General features: G+C 36.6%; 2 protein-coding genes across 3 annotated transcripts in view; both read left to right on the top strand.

Moving 5' to 3' along the window:
* The window catches only part of mcph1 (microcephalin 1), a 109,800-nt gene extending 109,052 nt beyond the window's left edge, over positions 1-748 (top strand). Inside the window, exon 16 of the mRNA XM_058794860.1 lies at positions 445-748. Within this exon, the coding sequence (XP_058650843.1) occupies positions 445-497 (53 nt within the window). The 3' untranslated portion in view covers positions 498-748. The remainder of the gene's footprint in view (positions 1-444) is intronic.
* A 4,902-nt stretch (positions 749-5,650) lies between these two features.
* agpat5 (1-acylglycerol-3-phosphate O-acyltransferase 5 (lysophosphatidic acid acyltransferase, epsilon)) overlaps positions 5,651-27,062 on the top strand; it is a 68,111-nt gene continuing 46,699 nt past the window's right edge. Inside the window, exons 1-5 of one of the 2 annotated variants that reach the window (XM_058794858.1) lie at positions 5,651-5,930; positions 6,379-6,542; positions 18,812-18,881; positions 19,059-19,174; positions 20,962-21,051. In XM_058794858.1, the coding sequence (XP_058650841.1) occupies positions 5,852-5,930; positions 6,379-6,542; positions 18,812-18,881; positions 19,059-19,174; positions 20,962-21,051 (519 nt within the window). In that variant the 5' untranslated portion in view covers positions 5,651-5,851. Of the gene's footprint in view, positions 6,543-18,811; positions 18,882-19,058; positions 19,175-20,961; positions 21,052-27,062 lie in introns of both variants that reach the window. The other variant, XM_058794859.1, reaches the window with a different exon arrangement.

The raw sequence follows: 27,062 nt of genomic DNA, 5'->3' as shown, positions 1-27,062 counted from the left end.
CAACCCCAAAGTTGCTTGTAACAAGCAAACTTGGCAACACGGATGTTCCTTTGTGCCTCCTTATATGGAAAACTATGAAAGTTTTGTGCAATAAAAGACAATAAATATTTATTTTATTTTATTTTATTTACACTTTTTTAGTGCATATTTATTTAGTGCTATCAATGATGTATTGTTCAGAATATTGGCACTCTTGAAACAAAAATAGAAATTTGTAATTGCAGTTTTTCAAATTGTAGGTTTTTACCAAATGTATCAGTAAGATGTGTATATGTGTGTGTTTCTCTTTATTTATAATGAAGTGGTGTTTAGATAGTGGGGTAAAGATATATTCTCAACTGATGGGGGAAAACAGTACTGGTCTGATACTCAAGATTACATAATTGAACATGAAAAGTGTTCCATCCCTATTTTATATAACAATGATGTTTTTATTCTTTTCAGACTGTGTCACACACCTCACACTGCTCCCATATGAAAACTATGTATTGGAATGAAGAACCCTGGAATGTGATACTCCTGTAGTTATAAAAATTGGATTTATTTTTATTATTATTATTTTTAAATCTGTGTAAATACTATTATTAAATATCTCTACTGTATTTTGTGTGTTTGGCAACTTAGTGTAGTGATTTGTCATTTGCATGTTATTTAGTCAGTTGTCTTATGTTAATCTGTGTGGGGGTTTTTTTGTTTTGTTTTTGTTTTGTTTTTTCTTCATTTAATAAAACTGTGACTAAAAAGTGAATGCATCCTTCAAGTAAATTTAAAGGTGGTAATGTTCGCATTTAGGCTAGGTAATCCATTTTAGACATTAGGTTTAACAGAGATACAGTAAGAAGGCATTTTTGAAAAAATTGTTTTGGACTTTTATACTTGTCACATTTTCCTTACATTTTTGTCAAACTCTCAAGCAAATCATTCTTTTCAGCTAGCTCTTTTATTTGATTTGAATTTATTTCTGACAGGTGGTTGACATTTTATAGCAACATACAATATCACAGTACAACCTTATTGAAAACATGATCTGCAGTATTTCTTTAAACGTACAGTTATGATGTCCAATTTCTGAATCAATTGTTTTGAATTTGTCCCTTTAATTAGTTGTTTGAACCAATTTGTAAACCATTGATAAATTAGTCCAACTGTAAGAAAGAACACTGGCATTATTAAACAAAGATAAATTGTTATCATAATGCTATATAGTTCATAATGTATTTGAAAACTATCTGATAATAGTGAAAACTGTATGAGCCTGAAAGAATTGAGCTGCTAAAACAAATTGGAAGCCATTAAGTGCACCCAAAAATCACTTGTAAAATCGTTTGTATATTTTTATGCATGTTCAGTCAACCATAAACAATTATTGCACATGCACCTGTGGAACAGTCCTTAAGACTTGCAGGTAGGCAATTAAGGTCACAGTTACAATAACTTAGAACAGTAAAGGGAACTTATTAGTCACTATAAACAACACCAGAAAATAGACCGTTAGGATGCCTGCTCATGGAAAACCAAATTAACATTAACTGATATTAAAATTAATTGATATTAAAATTGATGTTAATTATTAGTAATATAACATCAGTCACACTTAATTCACTTCTTGCTGATATAGTGCACTTCACTGCCTTGCAGTATATAGGGATTAGAGAATGGGTGAACAAGTGAGCGATTTCGGACACAGTAACGCAACAACAATCTTTAGAAATGGCATGTGCACTGCCACGCAAAATGAGTGCTGTGTTCCAAATGGGATAAATCCACTCCCGAAGGGCACATATTGAAGGGTCGTGCCAAACGAGTGTTCAAAACTGGCTAATTCAAAAGGCCCTTTGGACACTTCTCTCCCATGATTCTTTGTAGAGGTTTAATTGTGCAAGAAAAATAAGGTGGATATAACAGCTTTCCTGTAGCTCAAACAATAGAGCATTATAGTAACACCAAGGTCATAGATTCCAAAAGAAAATTAAGTACTGAATGCAGTGTATGTCGCTTTGGATAAAAGCATGTACCAAATGCATAAATGCAAATGTATATCCTGGCAACAAGTTTTAATCAATAGATATTTTGCTTTATAGGGTAAGTTCAGGTAAAGTGGACCATTTAAGCTTGATTGTACTGTGCTCAATGGATTTACACTTTCAGAGCGTAACAATGGTCTTTAATTAAAGGGACATTAATTCGAATGTCCTCTGACTGGATGCCTCTACAGCATACTGTGGGCCGTCCAAAAAACAGATCATTTGAAATTTATTCTGAAGGCTTGTGGCATCCCAGCAATGTCCCTTGAAGGTCTGGCAGCTGACAGAGTTGCCTGGAAGTCCAACTGTAAGACCGGTCTTGATGCCTGGGAAGCAGCCATGACCCAGGCGGCAGAGGAACGCTGCCACCGCAGGCATGTTGCTGTACTTGTCACCCCAAAGTGCATCTGCGCCTGAGCGTTTGGTCTCTGCAGTCATTTATGTGTCCACTCTGTGACTGATCGGTAGCAATGCATCATCCTTGTTGGAACTGACACTCTTTCGAGAGAGAGATTACTTTAAATGATAAAATAGTTTTGACTAATGCATTGTGGTTACAAAAAGGAGGACTCCCTTATCATGAAATATTAGCCCTTTGAGATTCAGATTTTCATTTCTACTTATGCTCACTAAATGTAAACAAATATTATGTGTGACAGTTCTTGTATTATTTGTTACTGCGCTTAACATGGATTAAAATTCAAATAATACATTTTTTTAAATGTTAGTTTTTCTTGTAAGGTGGTAAACATGGCTTGGCCGAATGTGACCTTTTTTTTAAGAAAACAGTGTGCAGTCAGGAAATCCAAGTAAGATATGGAAGGAAGAAAAGAGAGCAGAAAGCAAGTGAGGCATGAAGTTGAATCTGAAGTGAAATAAGGAAAGAGCAAAATGTAGATGTAGAGTGTAAAGCTATAAAATTTGGTTAAAGTTTCTTAAAACAGACAGAAAACCGTTATTAATATGTATTTATTGTAATATATACAATATTACATTTTAAATCTTATTCAGTGTGTTTTTTTATTATTTTTTTTGTTTTTTATATATATCCTATGAACTGTTGCATGTGTTATAGTCACAAATGTCAAATTAATGTCAAGGCATGTTCTGTCAGTTGTTTTGCATTTTACACATGAATTGAGTAAACATGAATTTTACTAAAGGCCTAGGGCTGGACCATATATTTTGGGGGTTTGAAAGACTGGAGTAAGCACCAATGCGCACAAGCAAATCCTGTTAATCAGTCAAATTCATATATGAATCGAAACTCAGCATGGAAACAGGTATGAAAGATCAGTAAGTGAAAAACTGCTAATGAGAAGACCAGTATTGGAATTCTGCAGATTAGTGGAGAAATAAATTTAATTTATTATTCAGTATCCACATTTGGATAGGAAAATGATGTTTACTTCAAAAATTCAACAGAAATCGTCCAGAAAATGTAACTGCTATCAGGTTTAAAAAATAAAAATATATTTTCAATTGTAAATGTTGTGCGGATTAATAATAGAATGTATTTAACACAGTTATGCCCTTCAGTTTAATTTTATCATTATTATGTGAAATCTATGTCTTCTCACTACATCTAAAACAGTGTGTCCACAGAGAAGGGTTCAGTCATTCATATGCTATAAAATAGATACAAATGTTTTTTATGATAAAAAAAAAGAGCTTGTTTATCAAAAGCAACACTTGATCATATCTCATATCAAAGCAAAGTTCTTTTTCAGTGACACATGCATGTTTCATAAGGTTTCAAAGTTGTGTCCCCACTTTTTGTCAGCACCGTCAGACATTCATTAAAATGTAATAAAATCAGGGAATATCACTCAGAGTCAGCTGTCACTCTAAAGTTAAACAACCCCCTTGCCACAGTCCTCATCTACAGAGTACATCACTGTCAGACAGACTCTGGTCAGTTTTATAGTTTTAGAATATTTTAAATCCTAATGTTAATATTTCCTGGTCACAACCATGATATGTCAACACCATCTTCCAATTTCTGAGGAAATTTGAAATATTTAGATAATTTTATTCTCCTGAAGCAGTGCCATTAGCATCTAGCATCAACAGAAAAAACAAAACAAAATGGTTACTACATAAACTCCAAACTTATCAACACTGTCAGATGTCACCACCGTCTGATTTTGTGTTCCAATAATATATCAAAATACTTAAATGCGATTCTTGAATAAAAGCTTTATAAAAAATAACATACTCACTGTTTGTTGTGTTTGTTTTAATACAGTAATTGATTGATTCAATGTATTTGATCGTTAAAAAAACTACAAATTGAGGTTTTCGTCACCACCGTCAGATGTGTCAACTCCGTCAGTTCTGTCACCTCCGTCAGAGGAATATTTTGATAATATTTCATTATGATATTTTATATTTGTTGAGGAATTGTTGGTCACATATGAAAGTATAATCTGTCTGCTAACATGAGAATGTGTTTTGAAATGTTAAAAACATCTTGAATGTTGTTAAAGATAAAGTTGAAATTATATTACACAGTCCAAGGTAAAAAGCACATTTTGTTAAAAAAAAAGAGAAAAGTTGGGAGGTTGTATCAAAGCATAGCTCAATAGTTTAGTACATATAAGACACATAAATATAGTTTCATTTGTCTGCGTACAAGGTTTTATTTTTTTCAATTTTGCACCCTGTTTTGTCCCACTTCTCAAGAATGACTGAAATATTAAATCATTTGTTAATGCAGAGAACATAATTCAATGTTTTAATCAAATTAATCAAATCCTTAGTAATATTAAAAGTAGTACTAATAATATGATTTCTTATTGAGGTCCGGATTTTTTTTTTTTTTTAAGCCCTGCCTCCCAATGTTCATACTATCCATCCTAAATAGTATTTGATATTACCAATAAGTGTGTCCCAAAGCATAGTATGTTGAAAAGAGTATGCCAAAAGTCCCAGGATGGTCTACTATTTCAGGTCGATTTTTGAAGTGTGGATCCATGCACACTCTAATGGCTAAAATTACCCACAATCCATTGCGCTTTGGTGAAGGATTCGGTCGAGAACTACAAACACGAATAAAACGCATTAGAAAAACTACAAATGTGGCGGATGCGCGTGATCGACGGTTAGGTAGAGAGGTTTACAAAAAGGGGTTTGAGTTACTAATAATCAACATTTAACCTGGTAAAAACATATTTATTTATTGTTATCCGTGTTATATTTCATCTGCAACAGCAATGTTAACTTTTATAAACATCTATTTGGTCGTTAACTTTTAAATGCATCATTATGCAGAAAATCTGAGCAGAGTTCTCAGCATGAAAGACACGCGACTGGCAGATCATCGAGCTACTCCTTTTCTCTGTGGAGGATGTTAACGGTGACAAGATGATTGACACATAGATATATATATATATATATATATATATATATGGATTGACAGGCCAGTTTACAGTGACAGGGTGCGTGTAACAGGTGCGACAGAGCGGTCCTTTAAAGACGCAGTTGTGTGACGTGATAGTATGTCCCAAAGCTTGCCTACTCTTCTACTACACACTCAAAAGTGTGTACTTTTTCTTCACCAAAAGAGTACATACTTTAAGGGCTTAGTATAAGTAGGCACATTGGGACGCAGCATATGTCTGCATGTAGGCAAAACCTTTCGCCTAAAATTTCGTAACACCGGAACTCGTGCTTCAGCCAATCAGCGTGTACAATACAAGCATGTGGCTGATGATGATAATAATGAAACATGGAGGATGTAAATCGTGTGTGACTTTTGAGAGCGAGAAATGTGGCCGGTTGTATTTGTAAGACATCGCGTTTGTTTATATGTTGTTATGGTATAAATGAGGAAGCTGTCAAATTGGTCTCCATGCTTAAATCAACTTAGGTTTTCTGTCACTGGATTGTCCTCTGGAGGGTTTAGTAAGTGAATTACCTCTACTTCTAGTAATTTTTTTAAAGTCAGAGTATAGTTTGCGCTAGGTTTAGCAGCACAGTTTACGTCTGTTTCATCTGGAAGTTTAGTGGATTTTGCCTTATTAGACGAGTTGCAGTTAAGGAAGTGCGCTGCATTAACAGGGATGCCATGCTTTAAACCTCGAGGAAATTTCCGGAAGAAAAGCAGCGTGAAAACTTTTTTTCCCTCCTTGACCGAAATTATTCGCACAGTTATTGTGTGATTAATAATTGAAATCGACTGAATTGGGCGAAAAGATCGGTGCATGTCGGGCAGGGTCACTGGGGACACTGACTTAATTTGAGTTGCAGCTGTGTAGGAATCAGATTCGCTCGAGTCATTTGGGTTTTCCAGTCAAAATGCTGCTGTCTCTGGTCGTGCACACGTACTCATTGCGGTACTGGCTTCCAACAGCGGTGATGCTGGGCACCGCTCCTCCTTATCTGCTGTCCTGGAGCGCCTGGCGGCTGCTGTCCACTGTGCTACCGTCTCGACTCTATCACACTGTGGATGACTGTGTGTATTCAGTGTATCAGAGTATGGTCCTGTTCTTCTTCGAGAATTACACAGGAGTGGAGGTTAGTATGACTTTTTTGACTTTAGTGCATTTACATTTTTTTCAGCTTTGTTCTTCAGTAACCACATGTAACCTCTGAATGTGTTATCCAACTAAAAACAACAAGAGTGAAATATGGCCCCTATATATGGTTTGGCTAATGACTTATTAATGGCAATATAACCTAGACATGTACCAGGGGGCCATATTTGTGCGCGCACACACACACACACACATAATATATATATATATATATATATATATATATGTACCTGCTTAAACGTGCTTTCACTACCATCTTAAATCATATTTCTATTACTGATGAAAAATATTTTGCATTACATTAAAATAAAGACAAATTTAATAAGCCTATTTTACTTGTGTTTGTATGTGAAGTCGAAATCACCCATAACTTTGCTTTAAAATGCATTGCAAGATCTAACCGAAGATCACAAATGGAAATCACTTCTGTGACTTGACCATCACGTGTTTCCTTCGCTAACGTACTTCTGGAAGGGCCCTTCGTGAAGAGATTCAGTTGGTCACTTTTGTTGGGAATATCCCTACAAATGGTGTCCCCTTCCCGAAGTGTCCTTCAAGGGCGCAAGAAAGCCGTTTGGAATTTGATATATATATATATATATATATAAAATATGAAAAAGATACTGACCAAGCAAAGAGATATGAGTACTAACAATATGATAAAAAAGGGGGTGGGGTGATTTCTATTTTAAATAAATGCTGTTCTTTTTAAACTTTTATTCTAATTAAAAAAATTAAGCACCACAACGTTTCGAACATAATAATAAATCAGCGTATTAGAATGATTTCTGAAGGATCATGTGACACTGAAGACTGGAGTAATGATACTGAAAATTCAGCTTTGCATCACAGAAATAAATTGTTTTAAGGTATATTAAAATAGAAACCCATTATTTTAAATTCCAGTAATATTTCACAATATTACTGTTTTTCTGTATTTTGGATCAAATAAATGCAGCCTTGATGAGCAGAAGAGACTTCTTTAAAACATTACAAACCTTACTGATCCCAAACTTTTGAACAGCTGTGTATGTGTATATATGCAACAACGAATGATAGACGCCAGTGCTGTTGTCGTTCTCATTTACAAACTGCTCAGGCAGCCCTTGCTATGGTTTCACATATGGTTTCTTACAGCTCCTGTATGCTGTGGCTAGTAATTTATAGAATAAATTTCATCTTATCAGCTGTGGTATCGACCACTGCTTGCATATCATGATTGCACTAATGTGGCCACTGCTTTGTTATAAGTGGATGTTGCACATTGGTGGTGGTTGAGGAGAGACCCCCACATGATTGTAAAGCGCTTTGGGTGTATTGCAATACACAAAGCGCTATATAAATGCCTCATTCATTCATTCATATAATATAGTGTCAATCTGACCATTACTATCAACAAGGGCGGTGCCAGAGAATTTCAAACACAGATGCTGAGGAGGTGCTAGATCAATGATATGGAGAGCTGTGCAATTAATAGTAAATATGACCAAAATGGGTTATTATTTTTAATATATATATGTATATATATATATTAGGGGTGTAACGATACATTGCTCGCGGTTGAACGATTCACGGGCATTTTCCAAATGGAAGTGATCATCCCTATGCCTTTGGAGTGGGGACTTGGGAGTGAGCAGGGCACGTGCGTGTCATTATGTAGTCGTTTGGAATGCACTTTCCTCATTATCTTCAGCTGGGATGTTCCCGTGACAACGCAGCACGGTGTGCGTCAGCAGATTTGCCGACGGCCAACCGCATAAAAAAAAAAAAAATACATTTCATAATTTAAAAAGTTTTATATATATTATTTTTTATATATATTATATAGCATATTTTAAAAACTTTTTAAAATATAAAATGTACGTTTATTTGAAACAGTTATGCTAACAACAGTAAAAAGACTATTGACATTTAAACAGCGACATCTGCTGACGCACACCGTGCTGCGTTGTCACGGGAACATCCCAGCTGAAGATAATGAGGAAAGTGCATTCCAAATGACTACATAATGACACGCACGTGCCCTGCTCACTCCCAAGTCCCCACTCCAAAGGCATAGGGATGATCACTTCCAATTGGAACTGCCCGTGAACCGTTCGATAACGGTACTCGTATCGTGTACACTCCTAATATATATGTGTATATATAATTATTATTAGGGCCCGAGCCAGTAAGGTGCAGGGCCCTATTGGTTTCCTCAGGATTATTTTGGATTTTTTTTGGATTATCCGGGGCTTTTTGGGGGCCTTAACATGCTCAAAAACTCTTGAAAATTGGCACACCCATTGGAAACTGCGGTCATTAGGACACTGCAGAGGCTGGGACCTTGGTGTGGCACAGGGGCTCTGTGGCGCCCCCTGGAACACAGTCTGAAAACTTGACATATAGCTCAATACACACATAGATCTCATTGAGCCAAACAACTTTCATGCTGCATGTCATAGGCTCCGCCCAACAGGAAGTCGGCTATTTAGGGCTGTTTAAAAAGTGCATGCTCTGGAATTTGATATACTCTGAGGATTACCAACCGATTGCCACCATACTCGGTGAACATGATCTCAAGACATTGGGGATGCTAAATTGCGACGGGATTTTTGATATCTCGAACGGTTTGCCCATGGCGAGACGATGAAATTATGGCGAGAAATGAGGAACAGGAAATGCCTAATAACATCCACATACATTGTCTGATTTTGATCAAACTTCAGTGGTTTGTTCGTTGTATCATGCCGATCGCAAAGATGTGACTATTAGGAGTCAAATTTATAGCGCCACCAACTGGCAGCAGGAAGCGTGTCATTTTCAAAATGCTTGGAATTCAGCATCTTAATTTTACTCGATTTGCTTCAAACTTCATCAGAATAATGTCAAAACACAGCCGATGTAAAACTGTTGAGGGGATATTGATATCTAAAATACTGTTGCCATGGCAACGTGTCAAACTTGAATATTCTTTTCCAGTGATTTTGAGGCAGATAACATGCTTAGAATTTCATGAAACTCAACACGCATATCAGTATTAATAATAGAGAGACTCTGGCAAAAGCTCATAAAAGGGTGTGGAGGAGGCATTCTATAGCTCCACCTTTTGACAAAAGTTGGAGGGTTAGTTTTAGCTACAGACACCAAACTTGGTACATATATCGGTCGCATCAAGCCGGACAACTTTCTAATTTACAGTCATTAGCTACGACCAACAAGAAGTCAGCTATTTTATATTTGAATGTGTATTTTTGGAAATATATGGCTGTGAATTAATGCATATTGCTCAGAGGAGATGCACACCAAACTTTGTCTACATGATGACAAAACATTGAGGAACCTAAATTGCAACCTTAATCCTCATGAGCTACCTGATCTGCCTCTCTGTGTATCAGAATGAAAAATAATGCATTGAATCAGCTGAAATGTTCTGTACCGTCAGTATACTTCTATATAATTATTGTAGAAATGCCTATAGAGCATAAAACCATTTTTACCTCTTTTTAATTTTTTTTTTTATTATCTCTTTTTACCATCTTTTACCTCTCACTGATAGGAAAAGAAATATTTTAGGTATTGCTCATTTCAATTAAACAGAATAAGAAATATATACATAAAATAAGTTAATGTATTTTACCGCTAATATAGTTTTATATAATTGTTTCAGAAATGCTTATAGATAGTTAAAATTTTTAAATGGTTATAGATCATAAAATTGTTGGCAACAATTTCCAATAAGGTCATTAATTTATATATATATATATATACAGTGAGGAAAATAAGTATTTGAACACCCTGCTATTTTGCAAGTTCTCCCACTTAAAAATCATGGAGGGGTCTGAAATTGTCATCGTAGGTGCATGTCCACTGTGAGAGACATAATCTAAAAAACAAAATCCAGAAATCACAATGTATGATTTTTTTTAACTATTTATTTGTATGATACGGCTGCAAATAAGTATTTGAACACCTGAGAAAATCAATGTTAATATTTGGTACAGTAGCCTTTGTTTGCAATTACAGAGGTCAAACGTTTCCTGTAGTTTTTCACCAGGTTTGCACACACTGCAGGAGGGATTTTGGCCCTCCTCCACACAGATCTTCTCTAGATCAGTCAGGTTTCTGGCCTGTCGCTGAGAAACACGGAGTTTGAGCTCCCTCAAAGATTCTCTATTGGGTTTAGGTCTGGAGACTGGCTAGGCCACGCCAGAACCTTGATATGCTTCTTACAGAGCCACTCCTTGGTTATCCTGGCTGTGTGCTTGGTCATTGTCATGTTGGAAGACCCAGCCTCGACCCATCTTCAATGCTCTAACTGAGGGAAGGAGGTTGTTCCCCAAAATCTCGCAATACATGGCCCCGGTCATCCTCTCCTTAATACAGTGCAGTCGCCCTGTCCCATGTGCAGAAAAACACCCCAAAGCATGATGCTACCACCCCATGCTTCACAGTAGGGATGGTGTTCTTGGGATGGTACTCATCATTCTTCTTCCTCCAAACACGTTTAGTGGAATTATGACCAAAAGTTCTATTTTGGTCTCATCTGACCACATGACTTTCTCCCATGACTCCTCTGGATCATCCAAATGGTCATTGGCAAACTTAAGTCGGGCCTGGACATGTGCTGGTTTAAGCAGGGGAACCTTCCGTGCCATGCATGATTTCAAACCATGACGTCTTAGTGTATTACCAACAGTAACCTTGGAAACGGTGGTCCCAGCTCTTTTCAGGTCATTGACCAGCTCCTCCCGTGTAGTTCTGGGCTGATTTCTCACCTTTCTTAGGATCATTGAGACCCCACGAGGTGAGATCTTGCATGGAGCCCCAGTCCGAGGGAGATTGACAGTCATGTTTAGCTTCTTCCATTTTCTAATGATTGCTCCAACAGTGGACCTTTTTCACCAAGCTGCTTGGCGATTTCCCGTAGCCCTTTCCAGCCTTGTGGAGGTGTACAATTTTGTCTCTAGTGTCTTTGGACAGCTCTTTGGTCTTGGCCATGTTAGTAGTTGGATTCTTACTGATTGTATGGGGTGGACAGGTGTCTTTATGCAGCTAACGACCTCAAACAGGTGCATCTAATTTAGGATAATAAATGGAGTGGAGGTGGACATTTTAAAGGCAGACTAACAGGTCTTTGAGGGTCAGCATTCTAGCTGATAGACAGGTGTTCAAATACTTATTTGCAGCTGTATCATACAAATAAATAGTTAAAAAATCATACATTGTGATTTCTGGATTTTTTTTTTTTAGATTATGTCTCTCACAGTGGACATGCACCTACGATGACAATTTCAGACCCCTCCATGATTTCTAAGTGGGAGAACTTGCAAAATAGCAGGGTGTTCAAATACTTATTTTCCTCACTGTATGTATGTGTGTATATATATATATATATATGTATATATGTGTGTATGTGTGTTTATTATTATTGTTATTGTTGTTATTATTATTATTGTTGTTTTTAATTTTATAATTATAGATAATAAAAAGTATTGGTAACAATTTACATTAAGATCTCTTTGGTTAACATTAATTACTGCATTAACTAACATGAACTTAAAAGGAAAAATATGTTTTAAAATCATTTATTAATTTTATTTAATATGTTAGTTAATACTAACATTAAAAATATTCATTTTATGTTAATTCACAGTACAAATTTAAAGTTTAATGTATTAATACATTTAACTTAACATTAATTAACATTAATAAATGTTATAATTATTGCTCGTTAACTAGTGTAGTTCAGTAATATAGTTTTTAACATAAGTTAATTCGGAACTAACAAACTTAAGTATGAACAACATATGTTTTACTATATTTCTTTGTGTTAGTAAAAAAAAATCTTTGTTAGTTCATGGTAGTTTTAATTAATAATGTAATAGTAAATTTTGTACATATCATAAATGCTATAAAATATTGTTCATGTTAACTTATGTAATGTTAAAAACTAAGAACTTATTGAAAAGTGTTACAAAAGTTTTACATATTGTTCTTTGTGAGTGTGAGAGAGAGAGAGAAGACAGAGACTAACATTAATTAAAGCTATATAATTATTGTTCATATTAATTAATATAGTAAATGTTAACCTTATTGAAAGGAAAGTGTTACCAAAGTTTTGTGTGGGTGTGTGTGTGTATTGATAGTTTGGATTAACCCTTTCATTGCTGTGTCCCTCAAAACCAGACTGCCAGAAGGTTACTGTAATGCATGTGCCCGCTGAGCACAGTTTTCCTGATGCCACCGGGGTGGCATTTGCACTGACGGCTTGGGCCTGCCATTGCTGCTTGCAGCTATATTTATTATTATTATTATTATTATTTATTTATTTTTTTCGCTATGTAGGCACATTTCAAGTGTTTATGACGAGTGTGGGAGTATTATCGCCACACACATTTACTGTATGACATGGAGGCGTCCACGCAATCATTTATTTTTTTCCTGCGGAGAGAACTTTTTTTATGTGCTGTCTGCCGTCACATACAGTCTCCGTGAATGGAGCACGACAATGAACCGGCTCACAGAAATAAGAAATAAATCTATAGAAAGCTTGAAATGTCCACTATTAAACGAACCAATTCAAAAAAAAAAATACATATATTGTCTAATTGGGCTATGCAGTCCGAAAAGGTGCATTTCTATATTAAAGGTACGTCCATTACTGTGGATATGGCCAGTCAGCTTCGGCATTCGGCAACTTCATCTTTGCAGCTGACACTGACTGAGAAAGCACTAGTTTAGTAATAAATAAATAAAATGTCGTCTTTTTCCCCCGATGCATTCATAATCATTACTTTTGCCGGTGCTTTGCGGCAAGCTTTATGTGCGCACTTGAGCGTGGAATAGGCTATAATACACCTAAATACTTATTGGGTCATTCCTTGTCAAATCATCCAAATTTCAGAAACTTCCCTGGCTCAAATTTGTTCAATTTAACAGTTTAATTTAAAATGTGTACAATTTAATATTTATATTAATAGACCTACCAATCTCTGTGTAAAAGTAACATTATGATGCTGCCATATTTCTGAAGTAATTTTTTACCCCCCTGCAATTGCCATTTTGACCCTCCTCTACAAAAAAGCAGATTACTCAGTAAATATTCATCTGTGACATTTAATATTTTGGCTTTCATCTCTAAACATGTTTATCTTTCTTCAGAAAAAATATTAGCAAAATCCGGGGACCTCTGGTTGAGTTGACACAGAATAGCCCCTCCCTAGCGCTGCTCATGATCATCAATATATCAAGGCAGGCATGTTTGTAACCCTCTTATTTCATCGATATCGCTGGTGCAGCCACCACTCATAATGCTTACCTATTAAGGGTGTAAAAGTTCAACTTACTCACAGTTTGGATTGTTTCATGGTTGTAGAGTCACGGTTTTGGTACGGTTCGATATGTGCTATGTTTAGGGAAAAAACTATACTGACAAATAATCTAACTACAATCAACACAATACATACAGTATCTCACAAAAGTGAGTACACCCCTCACATTTCAGCAACCATTTTAGTATCTTCTCAAGGGACAATTCTATAGAAATGAAACTTGGATAGATTTTAGAGTAGTCAATGTGCAACTTGTATAGCAGTAAAGATTTACTGTCCTCTGAAAATAACTCAACATACAGCCATTATTGTCAAAAAAGCTGGCAACAAAAGTGAGTACACCCTAAGTGATAACAGCTATACGTCGTTTAACCATGCAAAGCCACGTGTTCTATTCATCATGTTCATGTTTTTGTCTGCTTGACAGGACTATCCAAATTTGTGTATGTTATATTAGAGCAGTTAAAATTTGGTGATTTGAGTACAATTCTCTCATACTGACCACTGGATGTTCACTATGGCACCACATGGCAAATAACGATTTGAGAATTAAAATTTTTGTTCTCCACAAAGATGGCCTAGGCTATAAGAAGAAAAGTAACAACCTAAAACTGAGTTACAGTGGCCAGTGGCATACAGAGGTTTTCCAAGACTGGACACGCAAGGGTCGATCAAAGATGTTAGGTCCTTGTGCTGTGCTTCAGGTGCAGAAGCTGGCTTCAAAAAACAGATGCATGAGTGCTGCCAGCATTGCTTTAGAGCAGTGGTTTTCAAACTTGTTCCTGGGGACCCACAGCTCTGCACATTTTGCATGTCTCCCTAATTTACGCACCTGATTCAGATCATCAGTTCATTAGGAAAGAGCTCCATGAACTCAAATGAGTGTGTCGGATAAGGGAGACATGCAAAATGTGCAGAGCAGTGGGTCCCGAGGAACAGGATTGAAAATCACTGCTTTAGAGGTTGCAGAAGCGGAAGGTCAGCTTGCAACAAGTCAGCTTGCATGGCCGTCATCCCAGAAGGAAGCCTTTTCTGAAGCTGGCTTACAAAAAGCCTGCAAACAGTTTGCTGAAGACAACCTGTCCAAGAGCATGAATTACTGGAACCATGTCCTGTGGTCTGATGAGGCTGATCGTATGAGGCTCAGATGGTGTCTAGCATGTGTGGTGACACCTTGGTGAGGAGTACCAAGAAAATTGTGTTTTGACTACAGTCAAGCATGGTGGTTCCAACATGTACTGTGACATTCTGAAGCAGAATATGATGCCCTCCCTTCAGAAACTGGGCCGAACGGCAGTTTTCCAACATAACGACCCCAAACACACCGCCAAGATGACAACTGCCTTGCTGGTGAAGGTGAAGGTGATGGAGTGGACAAGTATGTCTCCAGACCTGAACCCTATGGAGCACATGTGGGGCATTCACCATGTGTCTAACATCCAACAGCTCCCTGATGTCATTATAGAGAAGTGGAAGAGGATGCCAGCAACAACCTGCGCAGCTCTGGTGAATTCCATGCCTAGGAGGATTAAGGCAGTGCTAGATAACAATGATGCCCCTACAAAATATTGACACTTTGGACACAGGTTTGACATGTTCACTTAGGGTGTACTCATTTTTGTTGCCAGTTATTTAGACAATAATGGCTATATGCTGAGTTATATTTAGAGGACAGTAAATTTGCACTGCTATACAAGCCTGCACATTGACTACTCTAAAATATATCCCAGTTTAATTTGCGTAGTATTTTCCCTTGAGAAGATATACTAAAATTGTTGCTGAAATGTGAGGGGTGTACTCACTTTTGTGAGATACTGTACATACACAAGTATAAATAAATACATTTTGCGTATATGGTGTAATGCAATGCTTATACAGTTTAAGGTTCAAAAAACACATTATTTTCCACATACTGTATATTATTGTTGCTCCTCTATGCCCCGCCTTTCTGAAATGCATCGATTTTTACAAAGCTCATCGTTCTGAGAAGCGAGGCGTGCTCTGATTGGCCAGCTATCCAGCGTGTTGTGATTGGTCGATTACCTCAAGTGTGAGACTGGAATGTTACGCCCCTCACCGCATTGTGATGCCGTGTCCCGATGCGACGACACAAAAACAATAAAAATCCATTATAAACGAGGCATTTGTTGCATCCAGTGGGGACATAATAACTGATTATGACTTATATTGTCTTTTTACATTTAAACATTACCATGTCTGCATTTGTGATTGGAGAAACGACAAACAACAAGCACAACTCTACACTGCTCAAAACTCGCTTTTGGATAGTCAGTAGCAGAAACGTATTTACAGAGTCAGAAGCGTCAGACTGTCCTTGCAAAGTTGGAATTGCCCCACTTTATAGAAACAGCCTTTGTGCAAGCCAGCATTGTAGGATACTCTTCCAGGTTCAGGAAATAGTTCTCTGTAAAATGCGCTGCACAGTGCACACGCTCTAATATTTGGCTTGAACTGTTCAGGAACAGTGTTGTAAATACAACTTAACCACTGATTTCTAGTTGTGTCCTCTTTTGGAAGCCCAAACAAAGTACTTTTGCTTTCACAATGAAACACAGCAATCTCCAGGACATGGCGCCGGCTGCAGCAACAATACTACAGCGAGAATAATAGTTCCGCCGCCTTTCTTTGCGTATACATTTGGGCGGTGTTATGCAAATCTTCCCACACCGTGACGTAGACATGTGGGGGCGTGTTTAAATGAGCCATTTTAGGAGGGCGTGGCAGATTCTTAACTTTTATAAAGAATATCTCTTTGTTTTTTGAGACTTTAGTCTTTGCAACTTCAGGGATCTTATCTATGCACAAACAGCTTGTAACCTTGTAACAAAGAGAAAGGAAAACTTGAAATCGCATCATATTGACCCATGTAAAGATATAAAAGCAATTCAGTCAAAAGCAGTGAGTGGTTTCCTTGTTTTTGTTGTTTGATTAACATTAAAATAAGTGCTGTCAATGCACAGATCCAGTACACTGATACTGTACTTTCAACCAACTATGTCTTCTAGGATACTTATCTATCAAGATGGATATTTTGACAATTTTTGTGTGAATTTTGTCCATTCAAGCACAAGACTTGAAATCGAACTCAATGTTTGTGCAAGTTCTGAGATGCGAGTTTGGGCACTATGGATGAGCGTGCTAGGGCTGGACCAGAATATTAGATTATTCAAATATTCTTTTGGTGGGTTGGCATTCGAATTTCAATTTTGAGATTCGAATTTTCCCCGTGAAACTGTTCTCATTCAAGCTTGAATATGAATCGCCCATGAGTGAATGTCATGATTCAGTTCATCTGGAAGAGAAGACAAAAATGCCGAAGACCTCAGCTGTGTGCACTTTAAATTGAGTGAGGACAAGATGAAGGCAGTGTGCCAAATATGCGATTTTGAAACTGGCCTACCACAGCAGTACATCAAGTTTGAAAAATCTTGAAAAAAAAGAGTTCTGTAAGTAGTACGCCTATAGTATATTGTTGGTGTAAAAAACGAGCTGCTTTTATCCGCCATGTTAATCAGTAATTTTACACATGATAAAAACCTGCACTTAATTTTCTTGGAAAATACTTGCGAATACGGCAGTCATAAATTAATTTTATTTAAACTGTTTCATTTATTAAATTGTGTTGCTGTTATTGAAAGTATGCTACAGTGTTCTTTATTACAGTTTGTTGTACTTCATTTATTTTTTTATTCTTCTTTTATTTAAATAGCCTACCCTTTATGGTGTCAGTAATTACTGTGCTGCTAATTTCTGATTTGGGAGTGATTTGTTTGTTAGAAAAATGCTAGACTGCCTTATTAAAAGTACTGCTCTTGACAGACCTTTGTTTTGTATCACTGGTGCAGTGTCCGTTCTCTGAGCTTTTAAGCCCTGCCCGCCTGAGGCGCGCCGCTTCCGGCTCGTGCTTTTCTGTAGTTTATTAAAGGTTTATTAATTCTGAATGTGCCACGTGTCCATATTGCACCAAAATTCGACACTGCACTCTTTTGGGTCCGCAGCAACACACCCGCCACGTGTGAAGTCGATTGGATGAACGGTTCTCGACATAGAACCCTAGACACACAGAGATTCCTGCCTTTATTAGAGAGAAGAATATGTTCAGCCCCTTCCCTTCGAAGCTCAAAAAATGGTATTCGGACCAGCCCTAGCATGTGTGAGTTCTTATTCATGTCTTCTGGCTCTTGAATGTTTAAACTGGCAAGGCATAAATGAGTTTAGTTTAAACACAGATAGCAACATGCTGTTCAGGTATCACCTGCGTGCGCACTATCAACCCTAGGGTGATGACGGCATAAATTATAGGTTATATTCGAGCATATGGCACTCGCATTGAACAGAGAGTGATTGGTTTGTCTTTTTTAGACAAAGCCAGATACCCATACCCATCAACAGTCTGTTTTACGTGTTATTTATAACAATCCTTATTATAGATGCGTTGCCAGATTTTAAGTTGAACTATGATACAAGTGCGAGGGTTGGATTCTCATGCTATAAACATGGCCAAAGTTTAAAAAAAACGAGTTGGACTTTGAGTATTTCTATGCCAAATACACTCCTTTAGGATTCATGTAAGTTTCAGAAAGATTTTTTGGGGGTATGGCCCTGTATTTTGTTTTGTTTTGTTTTTGTGGGTAAGATGTGTGTTTGTGATTTTTGTGACAGCCATGAAGGGAGGGCTGTGTTTGTTTGAATGTTGATTTCATTTATCAGCAGTGTTTCTCAGATATGGTTTACTGCACCTTTTAAGGGAACAAAATCCATATCAATTAAGCTTATTGCACAAAATGCATTTGTTCCACTTACGATAAAACTAGACCTTTTTTCAGACAGTAATATCCTCAAAGTCATGTTCATTCTAACTATATTGTTCTTATTGTCTAATGTGTTTTAAATGTTCATAAAAATATCTGTCCAGATTGTCATTTATGGGGACATACCAAAGAAGAAGGAGAATGTGGTTTACCTGTCAAACCATCAATCCACAGGTAAGTGTCAATGCTCTTATCTATAAATGTTACAAAATAGCTGATGCATATCATGGGGAAAGTTTTAACTTTTTTTTTTTTGTTGGTAAATAATATAGTACCACACAGTATGTCTCAGTATCATGGTATCTGACACCATCACTGTACCATTTGTAAGGGTTGTGTTCTCCATTGTAGCTGATTGGATCATTGCTGACGTGTTAGCCATTCGGCAAAATGCTCTTGGACACGTAAGATACGTCCTGAAAGATGGTCTGAAGTGGCTTCCTTTGTATGGGTGGTATTTTTCACAGGTAGTGTATGCATCTAATTCAAAACTTTAGACCTCATTTGTTTTTTGTTTTGAATAGTTTAGGGATGCACCGATACCACTTTTTCCAGTACTCGCCCGATACCGATACTTTTATTTTTGGTACTTGTCGATACCGAGTACCGATATTTTCATTGCATTTGTAAATTTTTTAAATAGTGGGTACAGAAACCAAAAGAGTATGTATAATGTTAGTTGGTTAATTTAATTTATCAAATAGATAGTCAAACCAAAATTTATTCAGACACCTTCAACATTTCTCACATTATCAATGTTTATTCGCTATAGTTTATGGTAGTAAAATATGACAAGAACTCAGAGTTAAACTGTGTCAGAACAAATTCAGCTCGATAATATCAGATAACTTTGATAGAAAGGTATGTGATGGATTACAATCAACCAAAATTATTCAGACAGCGGTTGACAATATTTACACAACTATCAATACTTTGTCAGGCAACCCTTAGCCTTAATGACAGCCTGTAGTCTCCTGGGCATGCTGTCAACCAGGTTCATGCAAACCTGAAATTCATTTTTTTTCCCAGACTCGGTCTGAATAATTTTTGGTTCCAAATTTGTATCAATTTTATTGGTAGTCCACTGTATGAAGAATTTTTGGATATAATATGTCACAGTTTACTTTATTTTGCTATCCTCACTTACATAAATGAACTATAGTGTCCTGCACCCACTAGTAAAAAATATCCAAAACTATATTTGGTTTAATCTTTGGTTTGACTTTATATCCTTCGGTTATTTTCACACATAATTATGCACATTAAAATGTATTTTACAAGTTTTTGTTACTCTCACTGTTCATTTGCTGCTAAAATCACGCGTTTTGCTGTAATAATGCAGGGAACCACTCGTTATAAATCTCCTAACTGTGATATTTTCAGAAATAGAAGTCGCGTTTTTCTTTGCTTTTCTTTCTAATGCAGAAACACTCATGAAGCAAGCAAAACATGCACAATGCGCGCACGTTTTTGTATTTGAGTGAGAGGGACAGTACAGCCTAGCGCATTTCACACAGGCTGCTAGTTTCACTTTCGCCAGAAAGTCGTGTATGCTTAAGGTTGAAAATAAATTATTTTATAGTGAATGCCCCTATAAATTGTCTTATATTTACGATTCAGTTTTAATCCAAGTGATGCATGCTATGTGAGCGAACATCAACAAAGATCACAGAAGCGCGCAAGCGCTCGCTCTATCTCTCTCTCCCTCCATCTCTCTCCCTCCCTCCCTCCCTCCCTACCGTTAAGTAACTTGTGCATTGTTTTGCTTACTTGTTTTTGACACATCCGACCGAACTACAAACGTTCCAGTGATGTCTGTGAGAAAAGTATATTCACTCGACAACCTCGTGCATCTGCGCCGGCGCCCGCTCAATCCACTCAGCGCTTTGCTTTTCAGTTTGCGCACATCGTAAAGGCTATAAAGGCATTAATACTGAATGTTTAACATTATTCATTGCATACATCTGCTTCGTAGACATCCTTAATCTCTAATAACTCCATTCTGCTGCATGTTGTCCTGTTTCTTTGTCTGAATATGGCACTTATCACATGCTGTGAGGTATCGGCGCTTGGTATTGGGGCATTTTAACGAGTATGAGTACAGGAGCTCAGTATCGGGCCCGATACCAATATCGGTATCGGTGCATCCCTAGAATAGTTTTATATACAATTTACACAAGTTTATTCTGCTTGCGTTCCATGAATAGGACCAGTTGTATGTTTGGAGTTTGACTATGATTGATGTCGTTCACAGCATGGAGGTGTGTATGTGAAGAGAAGTGCCAACTTTGAAGAGAAAGCCATGAAAAAGAAATTATCTTCTCAGATCAAACTGGGTACACCTGTGAGTATATATCCATAGCACTCACTGAATGAAAATCCAGAACCTGTTTTGCTGGACTAACAAAAAAGCAGAGGTTCCATACAAGTTAAGATGAGGAACAGTTGAAGATGTTAAGCTGTTATTAAGGGATGTTATTAGGCATAATACAGAGCAGAGTTTACTCTGCTTGCTCTGTCACTGCGTGACACGTGTGTGTGTATGTGTGTATATATATATATATATATATATATATATGTATGTATATGTATGTGTGTGTGTGTGTGTGTGTGTATATGTGTTTATATATTTGTGTATATATTAATCTAAATACAATCTAAATATGTATATATACATATATACATATATACATATACATACACACACACACACACACACACACACACAGGGCTGGGAAGGTTACTTTTAAAATGTATTTCGTTACAGATTACAAAATACATGCTTTAATGTATTTCGTTAGATTACTTCATTTTAGTAACTTAATCTAAATACTTTGGAATACTTAAGTTAAATGGCATATTAACTTTGATGTCTTGTTTTTATGTTAATCACCTCTAAATAAAAATGGGTGGCATGAATACATTTAAAACAATTATAAATGCATAAATAATGCTATGAGATTAATATTTTCAATACAACATTTTGAACATAGGAATAAAAAATTATGGGAGGAAAATATGTTTTTAAATATGAAACTAAAACGGCCAGTAGGTGGTGGCAAATCACTGCCTTAATGAAAGAGTCATGGAATCATTTGATTTGTTCAAAAGGCCCGATTCATTCAGGAATCAAGCAAGTGATTTTATGAATGTATTTGAATCATTCTCAGCTGATTCGTTCAAAACGCGTTTTCATTCAGGAACCAAATGTTGCTCGCAGACGCGCAACTATTCTGATGCGGATTTAATTTGAAGGCAGTGGTTATTTGCATTAAGTGCAAATAGCCATAAATTCTATTTACACCATGTAGGAAAAAAGTTGCATTCTCTTTGCAACAAGTGATGGTAATTAGATGCTATTAATCAGGGGTGCCATGGGGGGGGGGTTAGGACGATTCTAAGGGTCCGACGATGGGGTGGGGCCCCCGAGGGGGAAACGTGATTTCTACCGAGGGGAACGCTAGAGCCCTGCATTCCCTGGGCTTCGATCGGGCCAATTTTCACGTCATAGTTCAGACGCGTGCCGGGCCTCGGGCCTGTTTTAGGCTTCTCCTTATTTTTATATTTTAGACATCCATCAATTAGTGATGAAAAAAATTGCTGGTTCATTTTTGTGAAGCGCTCAAGACGAGACGGCGCATCGTTGTTTTCTTTTATTTTATAAAAAGTTTTTTTTTAATATTGTGAGTGCACACAAATAAAAGTAGACCCTTTACAATTCCGAATGATGTATTACTCTTACCTTTATGAGCAAAAATTACGGCGTAAGTTGTTTCCACTGAAAACAATGCAATTGATTGCGCTGGTGCCTCGACGTCCTGCGCTTTAGCTTCGACTCTCCGCACAAACTACTGGATACAGCGCACATTTATCTAGGTTTAATGTTTAAACATTGTTATATGCTTGAACTGTTTATCTATAGTATATCTATAGATTGTATTTTAGGCAAGTCGTGATGATTTGAGAAGGCTAAATTCATCAAACATAAGCTGAACTGAACTATTTTAATAGCTGAAACAGTATAACGCGATCGCGATTTCAACCGAGGGGGATTCTACCAGAACGTGATCTGTACAGCACAAATCGTCTTTTTATTTCCATGACAATTACGCGCTAGGCTTTCTGATTTTCTCTTGCATTTTAGTGAGTCATCACTATAGTCTGCACTCTGCAGGCAGGCTGCTGTATGGACAGGCTGCACGCGAGTTAAAATCATTTTACATTAATATTAAAATAAATAAATGACATTAAAAATTAAAGTAATCACTTTGGTAATCTAAAATACTTTTCGGATGTAACTGTAATCCGATTACCACCCATTTAAATGTAACTATAACGAAATACAGTTACTCATATTTTGTATTTTAAATACGTAACGATGTTACATGTATTTCGTTACTCCCCAGCCCTATCTATATATATACATATAAAATATGAGTTAATGTGATGTGCAGTCATATGTCTGTATCCAGTATATTAAATGTTTTATATACTGGCTTCAATTAGTAAAGATCCAGAATCCATCATCTCTGAAGCATATTTTGATGGACTATGATGTCTTGAACTCATCTAGGGCTCTTCACTTTTCAGGTGACACTTTATAAAATGCTCTAAATTATAATCGATAATGGCTTCTTGTTGTTCAGAATGTGTGTCAACTAGGGCTGCACGTAAAAATGATGTTTTATTAACAAGTTTTATTATCTAAATGATGTTTAAATGATGATCAACTTAATTAGCATGAGGTATATGCTATATATATATACACACGCATGCATTCATGCGTGCATACACACACACACACACACACACATGTATATGTATATGTATATGTATGAATGCACTATATACAGGTGCTAGTCATATAATTAGATAATTAGAATATCATCAAAAAGTTGATTTATTTCACTAATTCCATTCAAAAAGTGAAACTTGTATATTATATTCATTCATTACACACAGACTGATACATTTCAAATGCTTATTTCTTTTAATTTTGATGATTAGAGCTTACAGCTCATGAAAGTCAAAAATCAGTATCTCAAAATATTAGAATATTTACATTTGAGTTTGAATAAATGACCATCCCTACAGTATAAATTCTGGGTGTATCTTGTTATTTGAAACCACAATAATGGGGAAGACTGCTGACTTGGCAATGATCCAGAAGACGAACATTGACACCCTCTACAAAGAGGGTAAGTCACAGAAGGTCATTACTGAAAGGTGTGGCTGTTTACAGAGTGCTGTGTCAAAGCATATTAAATGCAAAGTTGACTGGAAGGAAGAATTTGGGTAGGAAAAGGTGCACAAGCAACAGGGATGACTGCAAGCTTGAGAATACAGTTGAGCAAAGCCGATTCAAACACTTGGGAGAGCTTCACAAGGAGAGAACTGAAGCTGGAGTCAGTGCATCAAGAGTCGCCACGCTCAGACGTCTTCAGGAAAAGGGCTACCAAGCTACTTCTGAACCAGAGACAACGTCAGAAGCATCTTACCTGGGCTGTGGAGAAAAAGAACTGACTGTTGCTCAGTGGTCCAAAGTCCTCTTTTCAGATGAAAGTAAATTTTACATTTCATTTGGAAATCAAGGTCCCAGAGTCTGAAGGAAGAGTGGAGAGGCACAGAATCCATGTTGCTTGAAGTCCAGTGTGAAGTTTCCACAGTCTGTGATGATTTGGGCTGCCATGTCATCTGCTGGTGTTGGTCCACTGTGTTTTCTGATGTCCACAGCCAATGCAGCCATCTACCAGGAAATTTTAGAGCACTTCATGCTTCCTTCTGTTGACAAGCTTTATGGAGATGCTGATTTCATTTTCCAGCAGGACTTGGCACCTGCCCACACTGCCAAAGGTACCAAAAGCTGGTTCAATGACCATAGTGTTACTGTGCTTGATTGGCCAGCAAACTCACCTGACCTGAACCCCATAGAGAATCTATGGGGTATTGTCAAGAGGAATATGAGAGACACCAGACCCAACAATGCAGAAGAGCTAAAGGACACTATCAGATCAACCTGGGCTCTCATAACACCTGAGCAGTGCCACAGACTGATCGACTCCATGCCACGCCGCATTGCTGCAGTAATTCAGGCAAAAGGAGCCCCAACTAAGTATTGAGTGCTGTACATGCTCATACTTTTCAGTTGGCCAAGATTTCTAAAAATGCTTTCTTTGTATTGGTCTTAAGTAATATTCTAATATTTTGAGATACTGATTTTTGACTTTCATGAGCTGTAAGCTCTAATCATCAAAATTAAAAGAAATAAACATTTTGAAATATATCAGTCTGTGTGTAATGAATGAATATAATATACAAGTTTCACTTTTCGAATGGAATTAGTGAAATTAAATAAAAACTTTTTGATGATATTCTAATTATATGACCAGCACCTGTATATGTGTGTGTGTGTGTATATATGTATGTATGTGTGTGTGTGTATATGTATATGTATATATATAAAAGGGGTGAGCCCGAATAGTCGACGATTCGAGGAGCCTGATTCGACTCGCAGCCGAATATTCGCGGGGTGTTATGATCATGCCATTTTGGCTATATGGGGGTGCTTAATGTCTGATTTCACATAGAACTACCGGTTTTTTCCCAATAAGTTAATATACAGCCTATTATGATAATGCTGTAAATAAGAATCTGAAAAGAGAAATAAATATTATTTAAATAAATATTTTAATGTGCGTGAATAAATCCAACCACCCCTATAGATTTAAGTTTCACTTTCCATAATCCTTGTCTGGCAGAGGAGCATCTTGGCAGCAAGGATTTAAAACTTTAGCAAGAATCAAATTGACACAGGCAGAGTGAAAGACTGGATTTTTTGATCAGGTAGGATGCAAGTGATTTCAAAACATTTCAGCTGGTTTATATATCGTGTTTATATTATTTATCTTGTAAAAGATGCATTTGGTTCAGTCGCTGCTGTAAAGTGCTTCATTGTACGGTGATTCTTCAACGCGCAGGACAAACAATTATGCAGAATATTAATAACTACGACTGGGACTGTCATATACACACAACATTATAATGAGAACACTATCATAATGAAACGCTGTGGATTTTTAGAGTTTAGTTCCCGTGTTTCTGCGCGTTGTTGAGTGAAGAACGTGTCCACGGGAGGAGTTCATTCAGAGCCGCGCAGACACGTTCATGCATCGGGGCATTTTGTGTAGATAGCCTATAAGTTGTTATATTAACGTTATGTTGTATAAATAAGGAAGCGTATTTTATATGAGATAAATGAGTTAAATCCCATTGATTAAAAACCTGCTATCATATGCTTCATTGTACTGGTCATCTTCAGCGCGCGCAGCTCAAAACAAAAATGCAGAACATTAATAACTGTCATATACATAACGTTATAATGAGAGCACTATTGTAAAAACAATTGTGAATTCTTAGGGTTTCGCTGACGTTTAATGTTAACCAGGGCTGGACTGGGACAAAAAAAATCGGCCCTGGCATTTTTTGGTCCTGGTGGCCTATCCATCTATCCATCCAAAAGTTTTTGAACCGTAAGATATATATATATATATATATTTTAAAGAAATCTCTTCTGCTCACCAAGTCTGCATTAATTTGATCCAAAATACAGCTAAAAAATGTTTTTACTATTTAGAATAACTGCTTTCTATTTGAATATATTTTAAAATGTAATTTATTCCTGTGATCAAAGCTGAATTTTCAGCATCATTACTCCAGTCACATGATCGTTCAGAAATCATTCAAATATTCTGATTTGCTGCTCAAAATACATTTATTATCATTATTATGTTGAAAACAGCCGAGTATATATTTTTTCAGGTTTATTTGATTTAATAGAAAGTTCAGAAGAACAGCATTTATCTGAAATAGAAATCTTGGTTTCACTTTATTTTGATGGTCCCTTTAACACATTCTATTGACTATAAGTAATGTTGCACCTACATTTCTACTAACTCTCATTAGAGTGTTAGTAGTGTATTAGTTGACTGGTAGGGTTAGATTAAGTTGACACGTTCTTGCAAAGTTACTTATAGTCAGTAGAATATCTGTTGGGAGACCAACACAATAAGGAGTTAGTAGATATGAAGCAGACAGTCTAATAATACTTTTATGAGAGTTTGTTGACATGTAGTTGCAACATTACTTAGTGACAACAGAATGTTCAAAAGGGACCATCAAAATAAAGTGTTACCGAAATCTTTTGTAACATTATAAATGTCTTTATCATTTTTGATCAATTTAAAGCATCCTTGCTACATAAAAGTATTAATTTCCATAATTTCTTTCCCAAAAAACAAAAAAAACAAAAAAATTATACTGACTCCAATCTTTTGAATGGTGTATTGTATAATGTTA

The sequence above is a fragment of the Onychostoma macrolepis genome, chromosome 13 (genome assembly GCF_012432095.1).
Source record: "Onychostoma macrolepis isolate SWU-2019 chromosome 13, ASM1243209v1, whole genome shotgun sequence".
NCBI classification, from domain to species: Eukaryota; Metazoa; Chordata; class Actinopteri; order Cypriniformes; family Cyprinidae; genus Onychostoma; species Onychostoma macrolepis.
Note: the sequence above shows the minus strand (reverse complement) of the source record. Positions and strands in the feature narration are given on the sequence as shown.